A 23,145-nucleotide genomic window follows, 5' to 3' on the forward strand; every position below is an offset into this window, starting at 1 on the left:
AAGCACACATCTGTCAAAGCCATCACTGATGTTCTATGAGCCTCGCTCCCTAAGCAACTGCCTGGGGCCATTGAGATCCTTTTGGAAAGCCTTGCTTCCTCCTCTGTAGCAGAGGGAAGCCAGGTCAAGACAAGCAGAATTTCAGAGCCTTCCACCCGTCAGTGACTGCAAAGCAAAGCTAGAACAGTTTTGCTGCAAGGGGATGAAGAATGCTGCATCCTTTGTTTCAGATGGCAAACGGAGCCAAGATTGAGCCACACAGAAACCACGGTGTGGCATGCGATGCACCCCGGATTCTCTCTCTGCTTAAAATAAGGTTTGCCTCTGGTTGGTGGAGAAGTTCTTTTGAGATGTTCTGCACACTGAAACAAGGGAGCAGTTGGCTGAGTCACCACAAATATTTTCCAACCTGAACATTCGAGAGAGCAAACGTTTTTTTTTTCCTTTGATGAGCTCAGCCCAGCTTCTTTCCAGCCCAGCATTCCCCCTGGATTATTCCCCCATGGAATTTTATACTGCAGAAATCTAACAATGCTGGTTGAGCAGTGATTCAGGCATTTTACTCCTGGAGATGCAACCTCAGCCAAAATCCAGAGCCTTTCCCCCAGTGACCAGCCTACGTTTTCCTCTGCTCATGTTCATTTCATCACTTCTAGCACTAATCTCCCACTCCCAGAACTATTTCCATAGAATTATCACAGTCACATCATTACTTAGCTAACCAGACCTAAAAACCTTTTGTATTGAAAATCCATTCCTCCCAACCCCATGCTTGTAAGCCCTGTTTGCTACAAACCCTACCCCCCGTTACACCAAAGACCTCCAGTTTGCTTCCAGTACCCAAAGGGAGCCATGAGGGGAAAGAAAACTCAGCAGTTCGGTGCTATGGGCCAATAAACCCACATGGGTAGAAGGTTGTGGGTACAGCAAACATCCTTCTCTCCTTTTTTCTTAGAAATACAATTAAAAAGTCACTGTCAAGCATTTGCTCTCACTATAGAGTGCAGCTCAGATAACCTACAACACGTAGCAGACATCTCCAAGGAAGACTCGACCGCCATCCTGGAATTTTAAAGCCCATTTACCTCTATTTGGTTGAGCAACGAGTTGTCAAACTTGAAGCCAGGGATTCTCTTCTCGCTGCAGACCACCCCCACGTCCTCGGTGTGTTTGCAGTCTGTCACTCCCCAGCCATTGGAGGTGCACGCTGCCAGCGTGGTCTCCTTGCCATTGCAATGGACATTGTCCATCCAAATTTTCCCTGAAGGGGAAAGAAAATCGAAATGAGACTCAGGAAGATGCAGATCCAGACTGTGATAATCAGGGGTTTGGCTGACTGGACCCTGCCCTCTAATCACACCAAATCACCCCCTGTATTTAAGGCTTCTCCTCACATCGTTTCCCAGCAAACCCTCATTAAATCCCTTCTATGAGAGTGCTCCAAGTTTTGATTCAATGTCCTAACGTTTTAAAGGCAAATTTTTGCAAAAGATTTAACAAATCACCATTGATTGGAACCTCCTGTTATTTGTGTTACCCTGTTATTCGTGTGCTCCTTGAAAACCAATGACCAGATCCACTTTCCAGACTGTAGCTACAGGTATATTGTATAAAAACAAATCAGGTCCTTTGGAGCTGACCGACAGGTGGAACAAAAATCTACAGTTGCCACTCCAAGAACTCGAGGTCATATTTTCCAAGCAAAGAACCAAAGAACCTCCCAGACTCCCCTTTACCAAGTGCTCACGTTCCCTTTGGAAACGTGCTGGGCACGGCTTATTCCCCTGTGATTTATCCCCTGAACTCCAAGGAGCAACGACAAACAATTCCCATATTTTTGGGTCCCCAAATCTCTGCTTGTCTGAAGGACGCGTCCTTTGGATGGAAGGGACTGCTCCACCTTCAGAGCCACAAGGAGTTTTCCTAAGAGCAGTGGGAGCTGTTTCCCTTGGCTTTCCCAGCTTCGTTCCAGCAGCCCTAACGCTCAGTTGGTTCAACACCAGCCAGCTGGTGGATCTGCCAGCCCTCCTCATGCTCCTCAAACATTAAGTCTATTGAGTCCTTTCTGACCTAGGAAGGCACAGTTCTCCCTATGCAGGCTCTCTGGATCAGGATTTACCTACTGAACCAGATGGCAAAGATTTCCTGGCTTGTTTTCCAAAGTCATGGACTCTTTTCTCTCTGTCGGAAATCTTCTCCGCCCCAAAAGCCAAAATCCACAGCCTGGGACAACATTCCAGGTTTCACGTTTCACTCAAGTCAACCTTAAGGCTTGCTTGCTCCTTAACGGGCAGTTTTATAGGTGTGAGCACTAATGAGCAGGGCTAAGTAACAGACATACAGCACGTTTATCCCAGCTGGAGTGGAAATAATCTGTCTGTGGGTTACATCAACATTGTGCCAGGCCTTAAAGTTTGGAGAAAGAAACTCCACCGGCCAGTATTTAACTAACGGCGTAGTAAAAGACAATTAAACAAGGCTGCTGAGTTGCATACTCTCGCAGAGCTATTCTACCTCAAGCATTACTATTCTGAGAGTTTATTACTATCTATAAAAAGGAAAGATCCAACTTTCCAAGCTGCAATTGCCCACGCAACCTCCTTGTGCTATTTCAAAGGTCACGATAGAAGCGACGTGCAGTTTGGGTTGGGGGTGAACAGCTCTTCCTCACCAGGACCAGCTTGGAGAGTCCCAAAAGATTATTCTAAACGCAGTCCTATAGGGGACACAAAGCACACACATTCCTTTGGGGTTTTACAGGCTACTCTGCATTGCAGAGTGATGCATGCCTCTCTAGAGAAGACAACAGGAGGAAAGAGAATTGTACGTCATCAAAAAGGCAATCTATTTGGAGCCCAAACGGTTCCCAGGGAAAAGAACAGGAGGAAAGAGTGTTTAGAGGTTCTGTTTGACTCACTGCGTGGCAATGGAAGTGTGAACAGGGACATAACTACCTGTAAGTTACATCTGTGGTTGCAGATACCTTTTCAGTAGCCCTGCTGCAGATTTTCTTACCCTCCTCCCCTGCTAGAGCTCACACACCAAGATCAGCTCCTTCAGCTCTTTGTTTGGTCCTACATCGTCAAATCTGGACATCAAGTCAAGAACTATTAGGGTTGGGGAGACAGCTAAGCAAGATGCTGTAGCTCTGGGGGTCACCTTACCTTCTCCTTTCCCATATTTTGAGCTCGGTAGCCAGGACACTGCCTCCACGTAGCCCAACTCCCTGCAAATCACGTGTGCTGCATGGATGGAGAAGTCATCATCGCACACCGTTCCCCACTCGCCGCTGTAGAACACTTCCACTCGGCCTTCGTTGTGTTTTCTCTTCTGCCCTGCGAGCCGTAGTTGGATTTTAGGAACGTCTGCTGGCCTCTGGGGGGGCTGGTAGACCTGTGGGGGTGGCTCAGGGTACCCGGGGAGGTAGGGCCAGTGTTCGTACTGGGCAAGGCTCAGGGAGACGAAGAACAGCACGATGAAACAGTGGTTATGGTTAAAGCCCAGGAATCCTTCCATGTTCAGTGCTCACAGTTCTCAGAGCCAAAGTGTTGTTTTGCAGCTGCTGGTCAGTGCAGGTAGGTGCTGCGCGGAATGAAAGGAGAGGGTGAGTGAGGCTTGGTGAGGACGTGGATTTCATTCCTCCTGCTTCAGAAGGGGGTAAACCTATGAGAGACACCATACCCAATGACCTGACTTGGTAAGAACCAAAGTCAATTATTTCCCAAGGGGTGGGAGAAGAAAATGAGAAGAAACACATGAAAACCGCTTGCAAATTTAAGTCAAATTGCTCTGGCTGAAAAATATTATTTTCCAGGGCGACATTCTACAGGTCAAGAATGGCAGCAATAGGATTTTCCTATTCCTCTGCAAATCCAATAGTTCAGTATTTGCGGCACAGAGCGATGTGGTTTAGCAGGGATGGATTGATGGTTGGATCTGGTGATCTCAGAGTTCTTACCCAACCTTAATGATTCTATGATTCAGTGCAAGTGCAAGACACTCAACTAGGGTGGAACTAACCATTATTCCCCGATACTCCCCTTAAAAAGAGAGCACAGTCACTTAAACAGTGGAAAAACTGAAGGGGCAGTGAAAGGTATTACAGTGTGGTCAGAAGCAACGTATTGCTATTGAGGTCTATTTTCCTAATTTCATGGTAGAAGACTTATTGCTGCCACTGCACATCATTTCCTCTGCAGAAAATCAATGCAGGTAGCCATACCTTGCAGAATAGCAATCTCATCTGGCTTGCCAAGTGCTAATGATCTCCAGGGTTTGCTTGCTAAATCAGGACTGGGGCTCATCCCTCAGTGTAGCAAACTGGCCATTGAAAGTAAGAACCAGCAACTTTTGGCTCATTAGAGGATTTCATCCGGATGCTGGGCAAAGCTTAAAGCCTGGTCATTTTCTGCCCACTTCACACACTCCCCAGCACGCGGAGCGGTCAAGGAGCACACGTGGGGGCTGATGGTTGAATAGCTTCCAAATGAAGCAATGCCACAGTGCAGTGGGAAAAAGCTCCCCAGCCCTCAAAGCTCTGTTATTTCCTGGCAAATACCATAGAGGAGGGAGAGGGAAAGATTGGGCTCCACAAACAGATGTTGTGATGTAAAACCCTCCAGTGGTTTTGCTGGGACTCAGCTATCCCCAAAAAGGGACCAGCATGACACACTAAGCAGCCTTCCAAGCTAGAGAGATGTATCAGAAATCCCAGGGGACAAGCTTGAGATTCAGAATGCAGTTAAATCTCAGCTTCAGCCTGCTACCTGACCTCAGCCAGCGCTCTGCCTCAGTTTCCCCTTGTGTTCCATAGGGCTGGTAGCAGTGAGAACCCTCTGACATGCCGGGGATGGAAGACGTCTCCATAAAAGTCACATGCATGCAACAAAGGACTTAGCTAAAGGAGCTGCATTGGATTTTGGGCAGAAAAGTGAAAAAGCAAAGTGGGGACTACAACAGAGGAGGGGGAATATGGGGCAAACATTTCTAGGACAGTAACAATTTGGTTCAAGGAGCCAGGTATTCTCACAGTGGCTTCACCAGACTGAGATCTGGACGTTTTCAAAGAAATTCTGGCACGCAGACAAGGTATTTTTCCAATTTCTGCAGGTCAGGAGGTGAGGCTGAGAGGAATGGAAGCAAGCCCTGCCCCGTGTCAGACAGAGAGGAAGGAAATACAGTGCTTTCACAAGGCTGCTCTCCTCCAACAGGAAACAAAGGGGATTTCCCAAAGCAAATGCAGTCGGCGGAGCAGGAGACGTGCTCTGCAAAACCAAAAGGCTCCCGAGCCAATGCACATCAGTGCTGTCAGACATACCCAACTTCAATACCCACCAGCAGGGATTTCAAAAGAAACCTCTTACAATGTGTTTCATGGATGCAGGATGGGCTCCAGCCCAGAGGATAAACACGTGGGCAGAGCAGTTGTTGTGAACAGGATAACGATTTCCAAGCAACCCCCTTAGATCATAGCACAGAAATAACATATGTTAGTTATAAGTAACAATACCGGAGGGGGAACGACGAGCCCACAGCGCTGTAAGCCCAATGGTCTTTGGGAAATCTGGTTTTCAGCTCTAATCTTTAAACATCTGTTTTGTCCTACCGTGTTTTTCGCGGCTGTTGTTTCTTGCTACTGAGTAAATAGGATTTAAACAGCCTCAGCGAATGCGAAACAAAAGCTAAGCTGGGTGGAAACCTCTGTTTCATCTCAGTTCCTGGAGGGAGAGAATTCAACACAACCTGAAGCGTCATTATGGCTTTCTCTTGGCAAACAAACATCATCTGTGAGCGTTGGCCTTGTGGTCAAGTCCTGGAGGAAGCTCTTGAGAGATAAAGGCACGTTGCCATATGAAGAGGAGATGCCCAGTTCCCATCTAGGTTACCTTTTGGGAATAGCTCCAGCTCGCAGGGCTGCATCCAATTCAAACCAAAGCTCCTGGGTCGTTTCAATGGAGGACTGCAGCCAAAAGACACAACGGTTTGGGGAAACCATTTGGAGGCAGGATGTAATGGTTACCAGCTGAGCTCCCTGAAGCATTAATTAATTAACACAGAGCCCTGGAAGAAGCCCTGTAGGAAGTCACAGCATCGGGAGATCTCACAGTCAGTGGGCAGATTGGTGGTGCAGACTTCCATGATTTAATGGGGACCAACGGGCTTCAGTGGGTACCAACATTACTAATATAGATTATGGCAAATTCCACAGGTGCAATGTTCACATTTGGCAAAAAACTCATCAGGTCAGCACCCTGGGAGCACTAAGAGCCAACTGCAGGATAATTTGCCTTTGTTTCCCAAAGCTTGGAGGCTTTCAGAGCCGTGCAAAGCTACAAAAACCTGTTTACTGCCGAATTTGAGAAAATCTGGGGAGGATGGATAGGTCCCTTGCTCCATAGAGAAAAAGCTGATGGGAAAAAAAAGGTGTTTCAACAACTTTGTATGAATGCAATCCTGAACCTTTGCCAAGGGGAATGACTTGGGGGGCAGGCATCTCGTGCTCAGGTCGTGCACCATCCCATCTCCATTGGGATCCTTTGAGATAAGGCCCAAAAGAAGGTACTGGAAAAACAGCCTGAAATCTGCCTTCTCATCTCGTTAAATGTGTGCAAGTGCATCTCAGAGGAATTCTCCCCTAAGACCAGAACAGCAGCAATTGCACACGCTCCAGGAGACAACACTGCAGTGTGTGCTGGCAGCCACAGCCTGCTTCCCTTCAGGTCGTGTTACCATCCTAAATAGTTGCACATTCAAACATTTGGAGACAAAGCCTTCCCAGTGCTTGCATCGCCCCAGAACTCAAACCTTGCAAACCCAGAGCTCTTGTTCATTGAGGGGCTGAAGAAAAACCACTCAGACTAAGCCATGATGTCAGGAAAAGCAGAATCCTGTTGAAATATCAGAGAGCTGCACACACTGAGCTGCCTAAGAAGAAATCCAGGGTTGGGTTTGCAGGATGTCTGCTCTGCGCTGGTGATTTCCTTTGCTTTAGGGCTCATTCCTCCCCTCAAATCCTCTAACAGCCTCCAGACTCAGTAATGACATAATCCTAGAAGTATCTCAACTTGGTCTCCCCATTCAGAAGAATCCAAGACAGAGCATTGAAAACTTATTGAATAAAGAGGCCAGGAAAATACTCCAGGTCTCCTGGCTCCTGTACATCAGGCCATAGCAACGTGATGGAGAGTCCTTAAGTTGTAATTTAAGGCTTTGGGGCATGCTCCTGCAAGCTGCTGACTCAGCCCTTTGCAGGGCTCTGGTCTGAAGTCTCCAAATGATGGACACACACAGAAGCATGCAGCAATCCCATTTCAAAATTATGTTGAGCTTTTGCTTCTTCAGAGAATTCGCCAGGTGAAACTAATAGGCTATTCATCTCCCCACATCAAAGCCCTTCTGAGCTGCTAGAATCCCTTTTTCATTTCACCAAATCATCAGAACAATAGATCAGCTCTGACAGAGCCTGCAACAAACCAGCTTCCCCTCTCCCCTCTGATCCAGCAACAAAAGGAAAGTTTTGAGTGGCTGATTTGGGACTGCAGACCCAGCAACGCTCCAATTTGCACGACATGGAGCATCCAGCAGGAGGAAGGGACAACTACACCCTGACCACAGCTCTGGGACACGGCCAGGAGCACTGCACACTGATATCTGGCCACCCCAAATGCTGCTCCCTGCATTTCCAATTCCATACTTCAGTCACACACCCCATAGCAAGCATGGCGATAGGGCAGTAATGGGATTTCCCATTGGGGAAGCAGTTCTCCAGCCAACAGGCAACTCGCATTGGCCTCTCCAGTCCTATTAAAGTGAATGGAAACATCACCACCCACTTCCATAGGAGCTGAGATGTATTATCCCATTGTATCCCGTTGTTCCAAGGGACAGATTGACTGGGATGGCCAGAAAATCATTGCCACTCTTAACCCCGGTCCAAGGGATCCCCAACCTTCACTTAATTGCAACTTGCCCTAAAGCAAAGCAGAACAACATGCAGAGAAACTGGCATACAGAATCCTGCGACGGTGGGATGGCCTCCTTGGGGATGAGATGCCTCTGGTAGGAAAGTCTGAGTACAAAGACACTTCAAAGAGGGGTAGCATAGGGCAATCCAAAAAGCACACTGAAAGTGGAAGCTGAATGAACCACTGGAGACATCCCAGCTGTAAGCTAAGGTATTTTTAGGTAGAACGCCATATAGGATTGAAGGCAGAGCCTAGACAAGGGTAACAGATCAACCCAAGGTAACATTCCGTGCTTTGCATACCCAGGTTCCACCTGCCAGAAGGATGAAAGACTCCCAGCTTTTGGGGAAATTCTTTCTTTTCCTTCTCTTTTCCCTTTGCCTGGTGTCATAACGTCAAGGTGAACAGAGATGGGAACCACAGCAGCTCTCACAAGGCATCACAGTGTGCAGAAAGTGCTTTGCAAACCTGCTGGTGGTGATCTGCTGCATGGGCCCACCCCTGAAGCTGCCATCTCTGAGAAAGGACACCTTTGTGCTCCCGAGCAACACTAATGGTGTTAGGAAACAGATCAGGAGAAAAAAAAAGGATGAAAGGTTAAAATGAACATAGAAGGCAAATGTAAAGAAAAAAAAAAAAAAAGAGAAGGAATTGGTGGCAAAATCAATGATGTGCAGGGCCAACGTATTGAACAAACTACAGAGAACGTCACAAGCACTTGGAGGTCCCTACTTAGCTTACAAAAGGACAGAGCTGACAGCAGAATGCATGGCTGCTCTACTAACAGAGGCCAAGGCTTTGTCCCCTTCTGTACCACCATCACTCCTTCCATCTTTACACAAAGGTAAATATGTGGCTTCCCCCTGCATGCTCCGCGTTACAGCAGCTCATCAGACATCTCATTTTATGTCTTCTGACTGCTCTCCACTTCCAACCCAGGAAATCCTACCCCAACGTGTGGTTCGATGCAGATGAAATGAAACTGGCAAGCAGCAGCCCTACAGCAAATTATTTGCAGCCCCTGTTCAGCGCCAGTCTGAAAGCAGCGCAGTGTCGCAGTTATGAGCTGATGAGAGATGCTAACCAGGTTTCCTACTATTGTTCCCAGACAGATAAAGCGGGGTCTTTCTGCATAGCGTGCTACCTTGCATTGGGTTTTAAACCTCTCTCACCCTCCCACAGTAACGTCTTCCTAATTTAAAGAACACAAATTTACCTAAAAGAAGGCAGAGTCATTCCAGAAACAGTTTCTCTGCTGCAGTTTTTCAGGTGGATACCGCTGCAAATCCTGAAACTCTGTGATAAAACAGCCTAACGAAGGAAAGCTGCCAGGAGGATGCTTTGCAAATGGCTGTGGATCCCAAGCATGACAACAGCAAAGTTTCTTATCTATGGATGTATCTGCTCTACGCCTCCTGCCAATGGGAAACATCTGCACCAAAGCCTTTTCCACCGAAAGCACAGTATTCAAAGAGGAGAATTCAAACTGCTTGTAGCTGGCAACACATCGATGGCATCCACAGCAGCTTTAAATCAAGCAGATTGTAAGAACCTCAGAGAATACACATTGCCTCGACTTGCAGGCAGTTTGCAACACGTCTTTTTTTGCTTCATTAGTGTGCGCCTGTGTGCAAGCAAAGGGGAGAATAACTTGCTCACAACATCTTTGCAAAGCAACGCCGTGCCTGTGTCATCCCTTCCTCACCAAGACTCAGGAGAGAGGAATTAGTGGAATCATATGCCTGATTGCCAGCCCAGCTCGTTAAGGCTAAACGTTGCACACAGTGATGGGAGAGAAGGAAAACAAAGAGGAAAGAGAGGCAAAGTCAAACTTTCAGCACGGGAGGAAAGGTTGGAAAGGTTTAACTCATCAGCTCCTTCCTCCCCAGAGAGGACGGGCGGCAGCCCTGCGTTACCTTGGGGTTAGTGGTAGGTCGTGCTGGGGGTGACCTCGGGGCTGAAGTTCTCCCTTTGGGGCTGAGCTGTCCGATGGTCCCCTCTGCGCTGGGAAATATCCCGCAGCCGGAGGAATACGCTGCAAGGAGCTGCTGCTTCCTGGCAAATTTCACTGGAGTTCGCCAAGCAAACCCCTCCCAAGACCCAACCCCTTCAGCCTCTGCTCATAGCGGGTGATATCATGGGTTGTCCTGTAATCTGAGCGTTGCAACAGGAGGGAAACGGGGGGAAATCCAGGCAGGACTGCAGGGAAGGAGGTGGGATAGGAATCTGAACGGCACATCTTTCAGAACCAGCCAGACCCGCACCAAGAGTTACCCCAGAGCCCTCGGTGTCCTAAAGGCAATTCTCCATTCATAAACAAAATAAAACCTTCTTCTAATTGTACAAACAATAAGAAAAAACAGCGCTCTGCAAATCTGTTTGAGAGAACACCTTGAAATTATATTTTCTGACCCAAGCGCGTTCTGATACATCAGCATTTCCCTACCAATGGAAATGTATTTTCTGCCCAGCTTTGGCCATGTATATTTGAACCTCTGTTTAATGGGATTTCCAAACAAGTCAGCAGAAAGCTGATAGGCACCAAGGTATTCACAAAAGCCAGCTTTAGGAGGAATGTCCCTATTAGTGCAGTACATCCCTTGATGAAATTTAAAGTTTTTTGAAGGGCTTGCTAGCAAACCTTTTATTTTGAAAAATGAAAGTGCTTTATCTCCACCTCTGGGTGTGTTTCCAATGGTTTAACAGCTAACACTATGAGGACACATCTGCCATCAGACTTACCCCTCTTCCCAGGTTTCCCCATCACTTCCTAAGCACCATTTACCCTTCCTGCTCAGAGCACAGCCCCATTTCTTATCCTAATCTGCATTAGCCCTCATACCCAGCTACTCAGGCACCGATGTGCAGAGCTCCCTGCTCTCTGATGCCACCACTTATTGGGAAGGGATAGCTCAGCAAGTTGGGCAGCAGCATTGGAGGAACCTGCAACATGCTGGGAAGAGAAAGGAATCGTATCATAGGTTGTCCCCAGTTGGAAGGAGCCCATAAAGGTCATTGAGACCAACTCCTGGAAGCTGGACTGGAATTGAATTGCAGCAATGTAGAATTTAAGCAAGGGATTTGGGCAACATGGAATAAACCAACAACACTGGAGAAGCTCAACTTTGCTTTCAGGAGAATCCCTCCTGTTCCCTGGTTTCCCAGCTCTTTGTGGAACGGATTTGTCCATAACTGAAGGCTCTTGGGATCACAGCATGGCTTGGATTGGAAGGGACCTCAAAGACTCAACCCAACACAACAACAGTACATCACTGTTCCATCACTTACTGCTATGGCAGGCTCTGAGATGACACCCACCAAGAAAAAATGACAACATGAGCAGGGAGATGCCAACCACATTCCTGTGAGTTGGCAGGGCAGCCCTCCAATGTCAATCACATTGTTAATATTATGGGGTTGGACTTGCTCTCCAAAGATCCAGTGCAACTCCTTATAATTCTACAACTATGAAGAGGGTAATTGGCTTCTTGGTACAACTCATGGAGAATATCAAGATGTCAAGTTAGGAAACCACTCAGAGCTTTGCTCTTCTACCCAAAGAAGCCAACAGCAACTGTTGATGGGGAATAATCCATAATGCATTGGTTTTCCTGTAGCAAAAATTCTGCAAATTACCATCAGCAGAGCACAACCTGATGGGTCAAAACCCAGAGACACTGGGAGCAAAATGCTTCACAGCAGAAGCTGCACCAAACGGAGCTGTTTCAGAGCAGCAGGAAGCTGAAAGAAGTTCGGTCAGAGGAAGGAATGTGTGAGCGTCTGCTGATCGGGGCATGGAGAAACATGACAGCCTGCAGGAGGAATGCTCGCTGGATGCCCGGGTCGGGTAAGGATACAAGCAGCAAATGCCATGCAGGCTTCCAGCTGATGGAAGCGCCTGTGGGTTGCATAAAGCAAAGCATTCGGCAGGAATTCAGCAAAGCTCTTGAGCCGGATTCAGGGAAATCTGCTGCCCCCTTCATTCTGCAGCAGGTTAAGACCAGAAGAGCACTCAGCAAAAAGCTGAGAAACAGAATAGGAAACCTCTCAAAATCACGGACTATGGGTGTAAACGCTGCTTAGACTGGGCTTGCATCATCTGATCACATAAACAGAAAATGAAGGAAACCGTTCAGGCTTTCCTAAGCTGGAAGGGACACATGAGGATCAGCAATTCCAAATCCTGGCTCTCTTTTAGAAGAACCTCTTCCTAAAACCCACGCACAACAAATTTCAGGGCCACATCCTCAGCCTCAGCACTTCCTTCTGTACCTGCCTGCAGTGCACAGCTTGCCATAAGGACAAGTCAGGGCTGGATTTGACCAAGCAGTCACAGTCATGGTCCATGCTTCCAAAAAATTAGGCATGCGCTATTAGGTTCTATAATCTCCCCTAATTGTTAGTTCTTTTTAAAAGGGAAGGCTCGTTACCTCCACAAGCCTCATGCTTTCACCCTGTAGACTCCCTGGAGCCATTGGTCCAAATCTTACCTGGGTCAACTCAACCTTCTAAACACACAGAGTGATAATTGAGGAACCAAAGGACCCGATGCTCTGAGGTGTTAACGACACGTGGCAGCTCTCCCACCCCTTGGCCCTGCTGGAATATTGCTGCCATGTGCAATCGTAGAGGCAAAGCTCTGCTTTTGCACTCACCGGATGGATGACAAACAGCAGCAACTGCAGAGAAGTGGGACTGAGCACCTCACAGTGAGGAACAGACCAGTGTATTTTATGTAAAGTTTAACCCCTACTGGAATTTCCACGACTTCCCCATGAAACACAACAGTTGTATTTCTGTAGCAAGCCCAGGAGCTCAGAAAGGACACTGTAGCTCAATGCTTACATGACAGCTGCTGTTTTGCTATTGGAACAGCAGAGCATCACATCCACAGAGAAAACACACACATCTTCCTAGCATTTCTACCCTTCACCTTTCAAGGTGGGGAGAGAGATCAGTTGACACTGAAATTCCCAACTGGAATGCAAGCTACTGGTTTTCTTGGACCAAAGAAGACTGAAGCACAAGGCACTCGGCAAGCACTCTCTATTCTCCTGATTGATTTTAATTGCTTTTGAGCACGATTCAAGGATTCAGCTGAAATCCAGCTTTCCCCAAGCAAAATGCTTCCCCAGTATGGGTAGAGGAGAGTGTAAAGAGTTTTGTGTTCTTTTAGTGACAAAACAAGGATGACAAGTTGACTCAAGGCAGTGACAGCATGGTGGGAAAGCAGCAAGAGCTGAGCCCACACGTGCAGCAAAACGACACCTGCAAGACAAACCCAGGAAGGTGGGATGCACTTTGTCATCTTACCCTGGGGGATGGCAGAGGTCCTCGAGCTTCCATCCCTTCCCAATAGATGGCAAAAGTCCCCCTGCTAAAAGCAGGGCACACATTTCTGTGTCCAGGGGTCAAGGGCCATGGAAGGGATTGCTGGCCCCAAGGAGCCCTGAGCAGGCAGAACTCATCTGCCATCCTCCTGCTGAAGGATTCATTTAGTTGTGACTGAGAACACTGCATCCAGAAGGGAAGAGGAACTGAAATGAACAGAATCAGGCTGTTAAGAGAGCAAACAGGGCAAGGATGCTCAAGAACGCAATGTACTGGTCCCCACCATCCCTGTGCAAATGCAGCAGCTCCCTCCTCGTCCTTAAAAAGCATTCCAAAGATCTTCAAACTCAGGTTAGAAAGTCATTGTTGTCCTCCCATTCTTAAAAGAGAGAGAGAATGACCTGAAAAACAGCTATAAGGACCCAGTCCCCTGAATGCTACACACATAGAAGCTAATGCCCAGGGGGAGGGACGCAGCAAAGCCCTCACGAGGCTCATTTCAGCTTTCAATGAGCTTCATGCGTTATTTGGTAGCAACAATGGCAGAAACAATGGGAGAAGAACAAGGTGCCCGTGATCAGGCTGCCATCGAGTCACTGCTGTTGACTGTCCCCTCTGCAGAGTGCTGCAGAGGCACAGAAAACCCTTTTGTTTCCACATTGGAGGAGCTGTGAGCCTCTTCTCCCCCTTACCCTCCTCACCCCAGGATCTCCATCTCTCTTTCCTGGGCGTATTTTTGTCTCTAAAACACTTCTTCCATTAGGGGCCCTCTTTGGATATATTCCGTACATGAAAAACACAGCAACAAGATGATGAGTGATGCATTTAAGAGGCTGCAAGGCCAAAACCTGCAGCATCACGCTCCTGCCCATTCCAGGTCACTGGGGAAGGTCAAAGAGCAGCGCCCTCGCTTCTCCCCTGTGCTTTTCTGCATTCTTACCAGCCCCAAATGCACCTGGAGAAAGGACAAGGTGAATGGGAGAAGCAGGAGAAAGAAAGCAGTCAATGCAGAACCAGACACAAACAGATAAACACCACCGTTGTGCACGGAAACCTGAGCCCAGCAACAGGAATGGAGTGAGAACAGGTATTTCTAAGGCTCTTCAAGGAACCATGTTTCCTCTTGCTTGTTGCTTAATGTAGCCTCTTTGGAGCAAGCTTGGCCAGGAGCAGGATGGGAAGGATTCCTCTTATCCAAAGTAGTTTGGAGCTGCAGAATCAAGTGGTTTTTGGTCAATCTGCACCTCCTCCCTTGTGCTTGCTGGGCCTTAAGCTCTGAAACAATTAAAAGCATCCCCACACCCGCCTGGATGTCACCATGTCACACTCTGATTCTTCCTCTCCACCTTAACGTTAACCCTTTCACACTGACCCTTGTCCAAATGGGGGCTGCATTATCTGAGCATGCAATTAGAAGCTCTGTGCTCAGCTTTAGGCACCTCAGAAGCAGGAAGCACAGGCTCTGCAACAAGCAGCAGCGTCAGTTTTCTGATAAGAATTATCAGCCTGAGTGAAAAAAAGGTTTGTATCACAGCTCCAATGTCAGAACTGAGAGTGAATGCAGCTCCACCCTACGGTTTTTGCAGTCAAGGCACCAAAAGGAAACAGTCACACAGTTCAAAGCATGGAGATGTTCAGAGGAAGAAACTGCACCTTAAGCATCACAAAATGGAATCAACATCCCCACCTCCTTCAGTGCTGAGGGCAGCATCTCGTCTGTCTGCAATTCCACACCTGCTAAAAGAAGACAACATTGCCAGCTGGGCACAGGCAGCAGGGACAGAAGTGATTTACAGTGAATGAAATACCCATACACCAGGAGTTCGTATAAATCCCACTTTTAATCATGGACAAATTTACTTTCAAGTAAAATTAACAGCTTTAAATAAAATATAAATTAACAATTCAGAGTACTTAAAAATAAGAGACATTGTGCATGTCTACTCTAGCAGAAACAAAAGCTGAGGCATGTTCCAGTTCTTTCCACCATACTGGAGTTTGAGGGCAATCAATGGATGACTACGAAAGAGAAAGAAAGGATTAAAAAGTAGTGACTTGTGCCACTATGCAGATACAGCTTCCAAGATAAAAGGGGAGACCGTCACATATAAAACAGCTGTAAGCAGCTTTTGGAAGCACAGCATTGGGTGCAATAGATTTTTTCCTTCTCCATCACAGTATTTACTACAGAATACAAAATTGGAAAAGCTGATCTGAGAGATTGTTTCCTTGCTGCTTTTGAAAACCCTGCACTTCCTTTCCTTTGACTGAGGAGACTCAGCAATGAGAAACCTAGCAATATGAGGCCTGGAATTTGGAAAAGCAAATAAAACTCATTCATCCTGACTAGCAGAACTTCACAGTCTCACCCACAGGATGAGAATCCACGCTCTCTCTCACCATACACAGCTTAAGCTGCTGCTGCACACTTACTGACAGCCTTTTCTCACCCCGTTACACACCAAAGTGCATGGATTAAAAAAATAAGGAATTTTTGGCAGATATTATTTCACGAGACGAAGACAAACCAACTCCACTTCCCTGCATTTCCAAAACCGAGCTGAATCCCACACTCTGGGCAATTTGCTTCCTTGATGACTCAAAGGGGAAAAAAGAAAAAAAAAAAGAGAAACCCTGAGGCAAAAATGGCTTTTTGTGTAGGAAGTCCAAGAGTTGTGCTCCATCACAGCCTCTCACAAGGCTGCCGAGATCTTCTGTGGTGGGAGGCCCTCCTCCATCCAGAGGGAAGGAGACGAGCTGTTACGCAGCATTCGCCTGTGGATCCGCCTGAGCCTCAGCAGGTAAAGCAGGATGGAGAGCAGCACGATCAGAAAGCAGACAAAAAACAAATAGTGATTGTAAACGAAGGAGAAGCTCCTCCAGTGGGAGTGACTTCCACGGAAGTTTTCCTGCTGGATGTCTCTGAAAGGAAACAGGGAGATAACGCACAAGTCACCAATCAAGCCTTGCCTCCAAACCAAAGCAAATCAAACAGAGCCCATTTTAGTCAGCAGGGCTTTACCAAGCGTTAGCTGAGCTTCTAGAAACACATCCTTAGGTTGTGCGTGCTCACCAGAAGCAGCACCTCGTCTCCCTCTAACTTCCACCCAAGAACTGCCCAGACACTGCAGAAAACCAGCAGTACCTTAAAGGTAAGAACCGTGTTCGGTACAGAATGGCTCCCAGTGTCCACTGCACCTCCTTGTCATACACCTGCAGAGCAGTTTTCAAATTGCTGTAGCTCGCAGGGAAAGAGAAGCCACTGTGAAACACCTCATATACCCAGGCAGACTTAAAACACTGGTACCTATAAAAAAGAAAAGTGGCATATCGTCAGGCATTCCATTCCTCAGCAGCTAGAGTCCAAAAGGGCTGAGGAGCACATTTAGACACAGCAACAGCAGTTGACTTTTATGGCTGATGCAATATTTCAGGTTATATTCACACTTGCAGTGATTTCACTAAATGGACCGTTTGGATGTGACCTCCCTCCTGGCAACCCTGCATGAATGGATTTGCTGTACAAACACAAATACTTACTTCAGTCTGTGGAGATCAGCATGTGATGCATAAAGACCACGGTCAAAACGTTCCCGTAGGACAGACCACTTAGTGGCACAATAATCCTTGAAGAAAGAAGAAAAAAAAAACAACAAACCAAGACTTCAACATGCTTCTGCCCTGAAGAAAAGAAATGCCACCAGCTGAGATGCTCTGTAAATACCAAAGCTGTATGCAACAGCATCCCTTGCACTGCCACCAAGCCTGACCACGTTTTTCACTCTATTCTGTGTACAGCCATCTTGATCCCTACTTAACATTTGTAATTAAACTAATTGTTTTATTAAATTCTTCAGTCATACACCTGAAGATGAACTCTGTTCTTATGGCACTGCCAAAGCAGGCCATCATACTCCTATAGGACACACTGCAGCATGACTGTCCCCAGTGAATTGTTAGGAGTCACACCTGTAAAACTGGCACAAGGCACAGAAGGCAAGGGGAAAACAAAATTGGTTCTTCTATGCCATAACCCCAAGAGAACTTCTCCAGCATCAACCCTTTTCTGCATCACTTCTTTTAGAGTGTATTTTACTACTATGCTTTAAAGCAGTATTTTAAAAGAACACCCAGTGAGGAAAAGAGATGCCTTGTGACAGGGATCACAGGATAAAAAGATTGGGATCCTGGAAGGAAGAGTTTTGCTGCAAGATTTTCAGCATGAAGCGCTTTTGTAGAGCAGCTGTTCCAAACTAGAAAGAGAGTTTCTCTGGAGAACACTTTACCTTTGCAGCCTTGATAAATTTAGCAGCATTGTAATCCCCTCCCATGCGCAAAACGTCCTCCGTGCTGTAATAGAACTCTGAGAAACCATAGAATTCACTGTTCTGAAAGTGCACAGCAGGCTGGTAGACACCATTAAGGGAGGTCTGAGTTTCATTGGTCTTATTCATGAAGGGCTGGATGAGCTCACGACACAGATTGAAGTCTCCTGTTCCCCTCAAATACATGGTCTGTCCGTTCTGATGGATCTCATCCTGAGCATCCACGGGCAGGCAGGGATCCAGGTATGGGGAATCTGAAGTCATGCCAGTCTGTCTGCCCAGCAGTCTGATGAAGGAAAGCAACAGCTTAAGATCAGAAACATTAAGCTCTGAGATGTGCAAAAACCAAAACAAGATATCCTTATTTAAAGGAACTCCAACACCCCACGCGGCACGCTGTATAAACTAAGCTTTACATCAAGACATTTGACTAAACACACTGAAATCAAGGGTTACAGAAGCTGCATCTCCAAGCAATTAAAGCCATTTACCCATTTTTGAGCACTGTACTGGAAAACACACTGTTTTCATATCTCTGGCGTGCTGCGTTCCCTCCAAAGCCAAGGAACGTTGCAACGTAGACTCTGTAGACGTGCTCAGTTTGATGAGCATCACAGCCCAGGTTGAATTCTGCAAGCAAGTTTTTGGCAACTTCCTCCTGTCAGAGCACAAGCACTGAGGTTAAATACGAACAACATGAAGCAGAACTTGAAGATGAGCACTTTGAAACAGAAGATGCCTTTGACAACGTTAAACGCCACTCCTTATGCATCTATTTGCTTTCCACAAGCCCACGTTGCTTTCTGCTTGTTAGAGCAAAGCACACTGCTCTCAAAGCACTGTGTTGGATGCCATTGGTACTTAAGGAAGTGCATGGGAGCTGCTACCAATGACACTGCAGCGATTTTTCCTCTGGAAAAAGATAAGAAGCAGCAGTCAGACTTTAAGCACCGCTGTCAGCTGTCGCCTGTTCTCTGGTTAGGAACCTGGAGAGGTTTCACATCAGAACCTCCCTTCTATTGGTCTGCACTCAGATAAAGCCACACAGCCATCAGCATCAGTTGCCTGCGACTCTTCCCATCTCAGTTTGATCTGAATGCCCGTGCTTTTGTTTAGCTGTGCACCTGTAATGTGTATACCTGTAATTTCACAGGAAGAGTGTAAACAGCCATCTCTCTCATTACAGCAGTGCACTGAGAGCCAAACCACTCTGTTTTTACACTATTCTGGCTTCAGATGATTTCTCAGTGAAGTTAATGGGAGGTCATCCAATTCTAAAGCTTTAGGCACCACTCTAGAGCTCAGTGGAATGCAATCAGAGCAAGTTACATTTGTTTTAAGCCTCCCATCAAAGAAATTTGTATCCTATAACCCCTAACAGATGAACTGCGATGAAGATGTAGGTGATATTTCAAACTGAACTGCTATCCCCATGTCCTGTTAATTCAGGTCCTAGCAATCCAACTTCTGAGGGAAAAAAAAAAAAAAGAAACAACCCACACCTTATACAGGATCTTGGAAAATAACTATAAACATTCTGCCTCTAAACTACAAAAGCCTCTCAGTACCACACAGATTTAAAAGTTGCACAAGCACACATGCACACATGCACAGAGAAAGAAAGCAGACCCACTGAAAAGTTAGTGACAAGTTGTGCTAATTGAAATCAACTTTTTGAATGAAGAAATACAATGAAGTGCTTAGCTGATGAAGGGCTGACATTTGCCATCTTCTCTTGCCTTTGGCTTGGGTGTGATGGAATGAAGGATAAGACTCAAAACAAAGAAAACAAGGGGGGAAAAAAAAAAAGGAATATGCATTAAAATAAACCAAAATGAAAAGAAGGAAGTTGCACAGATAATAACCTGCTGTGAAGAGGCAAAGCTTACAGTTTTAGGGACTTCGTACGCTATCTGGGTCGACACTCCACCCATGTCAAGAATACCCACAGTCCTCTTACGGAAAATAGCTTCTTTGTTTTCACTGCCTGGGATGTGCACCTCCACAATCGCTTCATCCTCTGGATAAAACAAGCAGAAGCCATTGGGAAATGCAGTCAGAATGGGCAGAATGCAGCTCTACACCACCTCTGTTTAACCTTTGTTTTGTAGCAATGTGGATCAAACTTTCATACACACATCAATCGAGCACCAGCATCTACACATGCACTATTAACTGAGATCTCCACCAAAAATCAGACCATCAGCAGGGATGGCACAGCAAACATGCTTCAATCCCTCCCAAAATCCCATCCACAGCCACTTACCATCATCTGTATGCTCAAATCTGCCAAGAACAAAGTTGATGCCAATCCACGCGTACACTCCTGCGTACATAAGGAATATTCTGAGTTAATACAACATATCACACCTTACATAACACTGGAACATCAAACATTCCCATCACATTACTCCAGATCTGCTTTTCCAAGTCAAGATTCTACAAAAAGTCCTAAGCCACTGCATTGGCAACAAGTTCACGTGTACATTTCAGACCAAAGCAAGCATGTCGACTCCTATGAAGCTATTTTCTGCCTCCAGCAAACTGAGCACAACAAAACACTGCTCCTCTAAAACCACTTTTCCCTTCTTTGCTCACAAATGCTGTGCCTTATCCTCACCCTTCCCCCCTAAAGCCTAAATGGACTAAAATCACTGCTAAACACAGACAAATTATTGTCACTGCTAATTAGGAAACATTTAGACAAGCCAGGAGATCGCAGCAGATGATCATCTCCGCCCTCCATCTGTTGCCATTGAGGAATAATCTCTCACATCCAAACCAGGATTTTAAAAGGCATTAAATAACTTTAAACAGCTCCCAGATCGTAGCACAACAGGTTATGAAGGTTGTGAGTGTTTCCCCAACACAAACCTACCTTCCTGTTTCCCTGAAATAACTTCTGCGTGCGAGTCCGAAAACAGAAAATCAAAATGCACGGGGATATCAGTGACCAAATCTTCAAGTATTGCCTTCTGCTGGCTGCAAAATCACAGTTTGAGCGGTTAAAAACAGGCAGTGACACCAGGCCTGCTGATCTGAATGCAGAAATTAAGAGAGCCACTGACCTTTCTGGCAGAATCCTCATTCCTGCAGTACACAGAATATAGAGAGGAGTCTCTTTGTGCTTTGCACGGGGCACATGTTCAGCAGCAAAGCGTAGAAGTGGGAAAACGTAATCGCTGACCTTCTCAGGAGTGTTAGCAAACTCTGAGATGCCTGGTGAAACAGAGAAACATGAGAGTGAAGCAATTCGGGCCTTGGGATTTCCTGTTGGGATAACTGACACACAGAGCAGGAATAAGCAGCCCAAAGCCAGGAATTCAACTAAGGAAATTAGAAATGAATAAATAACGCTAATATTTGGAGAAATAATTAAGTGTTCAGCAAAAATCCATCACTGTAATGCTGTAATGTGATGGAGAATAATAATAGTGGGGTGGCAAAAGTCCTAGGCTGCAGCCAATGAGGAGAAGCCCAAATGCAGCAGCCATGGATGCAGAAACAAAGGAAAAAAAGTCTGCTTACCTTTGGAAGGCCTCAGGTACACACGGATCCCCAGAGAGATGCCCTCACCTCCACTGCCAACCCATAAATGAGGGCTGGGAAAGGGTGGATCCTGGCTCCAGCCCTTCAGGTCTGTCAGTGCATTGCACTGCATGCACCTGAGCTCCCTTGGGTTGGCCCTGCCTTCCCACCAGGTGCTCCATCACTGCTTCAAGCCAGGACTTAGCATTTCTGCTATAATCACCTATTTAAATTGGTTCAAGTAGCCTTACAGAAAGCAGATTATTCATTCCCTAAATAAACAGAACCAAGTTAACCGACAACTGAACCAGCCACTATCTTAGCACAGAAGTCTCTCCTTCCTGCCCACTGGTGTGACATTCCAAGCTCTAACGATGAGCAAAGCTCTGCAAACAAAACCCAAAGAAATCTGGAGTTCCACCACACCAACAACCTCTATGTGTCTTTTCTCCAGATGCTCTAAGTGCTGGTTTCAGAAAAAGCCAAGTTTAGACACACAGCTATCTAGAAAAAAATCACATCTCAAGATCATTTATTTCCAGTACCTGGTTTGATTTTCATAACCACCGGTTTTCTGTTTTTGTCCCTCATCTGTTTGATGTCCAGCAGGTCGTGTGGGTTTCCGTTGTGTCGTGGCCAACAATACACAAAAATCCGAGAGCCGCTGCTACCGCAGTCCACCACGATCCCATAGTTCAGGTTGGGGTTGTTTGTATCTGTAGCTTCTGTGTCCGTTACCCGAGCAAGATACCTAGAAGAAAACTCAGCACTACCACCTTGCAGTGTCCAAGTATCCCTCAACAGACTCAGAACAGTTTCCATCACGAGAAGCAGAGTGATCAGTATTACACCGTCTCTGAAGTGCCCATAGAAACTGATAAACTGGAAGCAACTTGGATAAGGAAAGCTTCAAAAACATTTTTCCCCCATTTATTTATTCATATGTTGCACCAATTCGTCCTTCACATCAAAGCTACTTTTCTTTCCTCCCACCAGAGCCTTTTCAACTCTCACCTGTGGAATCTTTTGTCCCTGGATGCACGCCCATACTTATTGCGGATGACAACCAGCGAGTAGTAAAGCAGAGAGACAGCAGCAGCAAGTATTCCAATCACCACAATCTGACGCAAAGTAGTGTTGAAAATACGTGGACAGCCCATTGGGGAGATGCTAAAGTGCCAAGAAGCAGGAAGCAAACAAGAAACACCGATCCTGAAAAGCAAACAGGATTCTGTGAGGCTGTGGTCTGCTTTAAAGATGGACTTTATCACCAAAGGGAAGCACGGTGCATTCTGAAACAAGCCAAAGATGAATATATGTTCTGTAAACATCATTTGCTTTGTTCCAGCTCTGTTTTGTTCACACTGCCTGATAAGTAGTCAAGACCACACCTCCACCTTTGCACTTCGTACTAGGCTCAAGCTGGTGAGCAGGTACCCAGGCTTTCCCTCAAACAACATCACAATTTGACAGCTCCTTTGCGATTCTTACCTCCCCATTTTGGGAGGACCAGCAGACAGGAAGCAGGTGTTCCAGAATCAGCCAGTCACATCCAACTGATAAGGAACAACCACTCTCAAAGCCATTGCTCTTCCCCTCCTGAATTAAAGAACGATAAAAGATACATAATAACCCAGACAGCATTACAACAAGCAGCACCAGCACGTTAAACATGCAGTCCCTGCTTGGGGACCCTTCCCCACCATTCTGCATTGCTGAAGCCACAGGTGGAGCACAGGGTGCAGGTTTGAGCTCCCCAGAACAAGACACAACTAGACACAGTGTTGCACATGCAGGGCCACAGAGAAGCATCTCTAACACAAGCAGGGCTGAAAGCTGAGAAAGTTTTGTCTGGGGAGACGACAGCCCTCACCAACACATACAAACACACAATAGGAGGAGGAGATGAAGAAGGAAGCAGGGCTGCCCTCAGATGTGCTTAGAGAGGGCGGCAGGCAGCAGGCAGGCAGCAGGCAGGCAGCAGGCAGGCAGCAGGC

General features: G+C 46.5%; 2 protein-coding genes across 5 annotated transcripts in view; both read right to left on the reverse strand.

The window, feature by feature from the left end:
- LOXL2 (lysyl oxidase like 2) overlaps positions 1-10,025 on the reverse strand; it is a 41,409-nt gene extending 31,384 nt beyond the window's left edge. For both annotated transcript variants that reach the window (XR_006181570.1, XM_042886728.1), the window contains exons 1-3: positions 9,881-10,025; positions 3,165-3,582; positions 1,086-1,261 (exon numbers count right to left, since the gene is read on the reverse strand). Coding sequence is in view for 1 of the 2 variants with exons in the window: in XM_042886728.1 (XP_042742662.1) it covers positions 1,086-1,261; positions 3,165-3,516 (528 nt within the window). In the remaining variant the exon portion in view is untranslated. The remainder of the gene's footprint in view (positions 1-1,085; positions 1,262-3,164; positions 3,583-9,880) is intronic.
- Positions 10,026-15,117: 5,092 nt separating this feature from the next.
- Positions 15,118-23,145, reverse strand: part of ENTPD4 (ectonucleoside triphosphate diphosphohydrolase 4) — an 8,374-nt gene continuing 346 nt past the window's right edge. For 2 of the 3 annotated variants that reach the window (XM_042886775.1, XM_042886776.1), the window contains exons 2-13: positions 22,640-22,747; positions 22,163-22,360; positions 21,694-21,899; positions 20,689-20,839; positions 20,499-20,602; positions 19,887-19,946; positions 19,486-19,640; positions 18,112-18,278; positions 17,582-17,906; positions 16,836-16,921; positions 16,441-16,602; positions 15,118-16,217 (exon numbers count right to left, since the gene is read on the reverse strand). In XM_042886775.1, coding sequence (XP_042742709.1) covers positions 15,989-16,217; positions 16,441-16,602; positions 16,836-16,921; positions 17,582-17,906; positions 18,112-18,278; positions 19,486-19,640; positions 19,887-19,946; positions 20,499-20,602; positions 20,689-20,839; positions 21,694-21,899; positions 22,163-22,360; positions 22,640-22,647 — 1,851 coding nt within the window. In that variant the 5' untranslated portion in view covers positions 22,648-22,747 and the 3' untranslated portion in view covers positions 15,118-15,988. The remainder of the gene's footprint in view (positions 16,218-16,440; positions 16,603-16,835; positions 16,922-17,581; positions 17,907-18,111; positions 18,279-19,485; positions 19,641-19,886; positions 19,947-20,498; positions 20,603-20,688; positions 20,840-21,693; positions 21,900-22,162; positions 22,361-22,639; positions 22,748-23,145) is intronic. The other variant, XM_042886777.1, reaches the window with a different exon arrangement.

The sequence above is a fragment of the Lagopus leucura genome, unplaced genomic scaffold, assembly GCF_019238085.1.
Source record: "Lagopus leucura isolate 7727_CA_CO unplaced genomic scaffold, USGS_WTPT01 Super-Scaffold_100062, whole genome shotgun sequence".
NCBI classification, from domain to species: domain Eukaryota; kingdom Metazoa; phylum Chordata; class Aves; order Galliformes; family Phasianidae; genus Lagopus; species Lagopus leucura.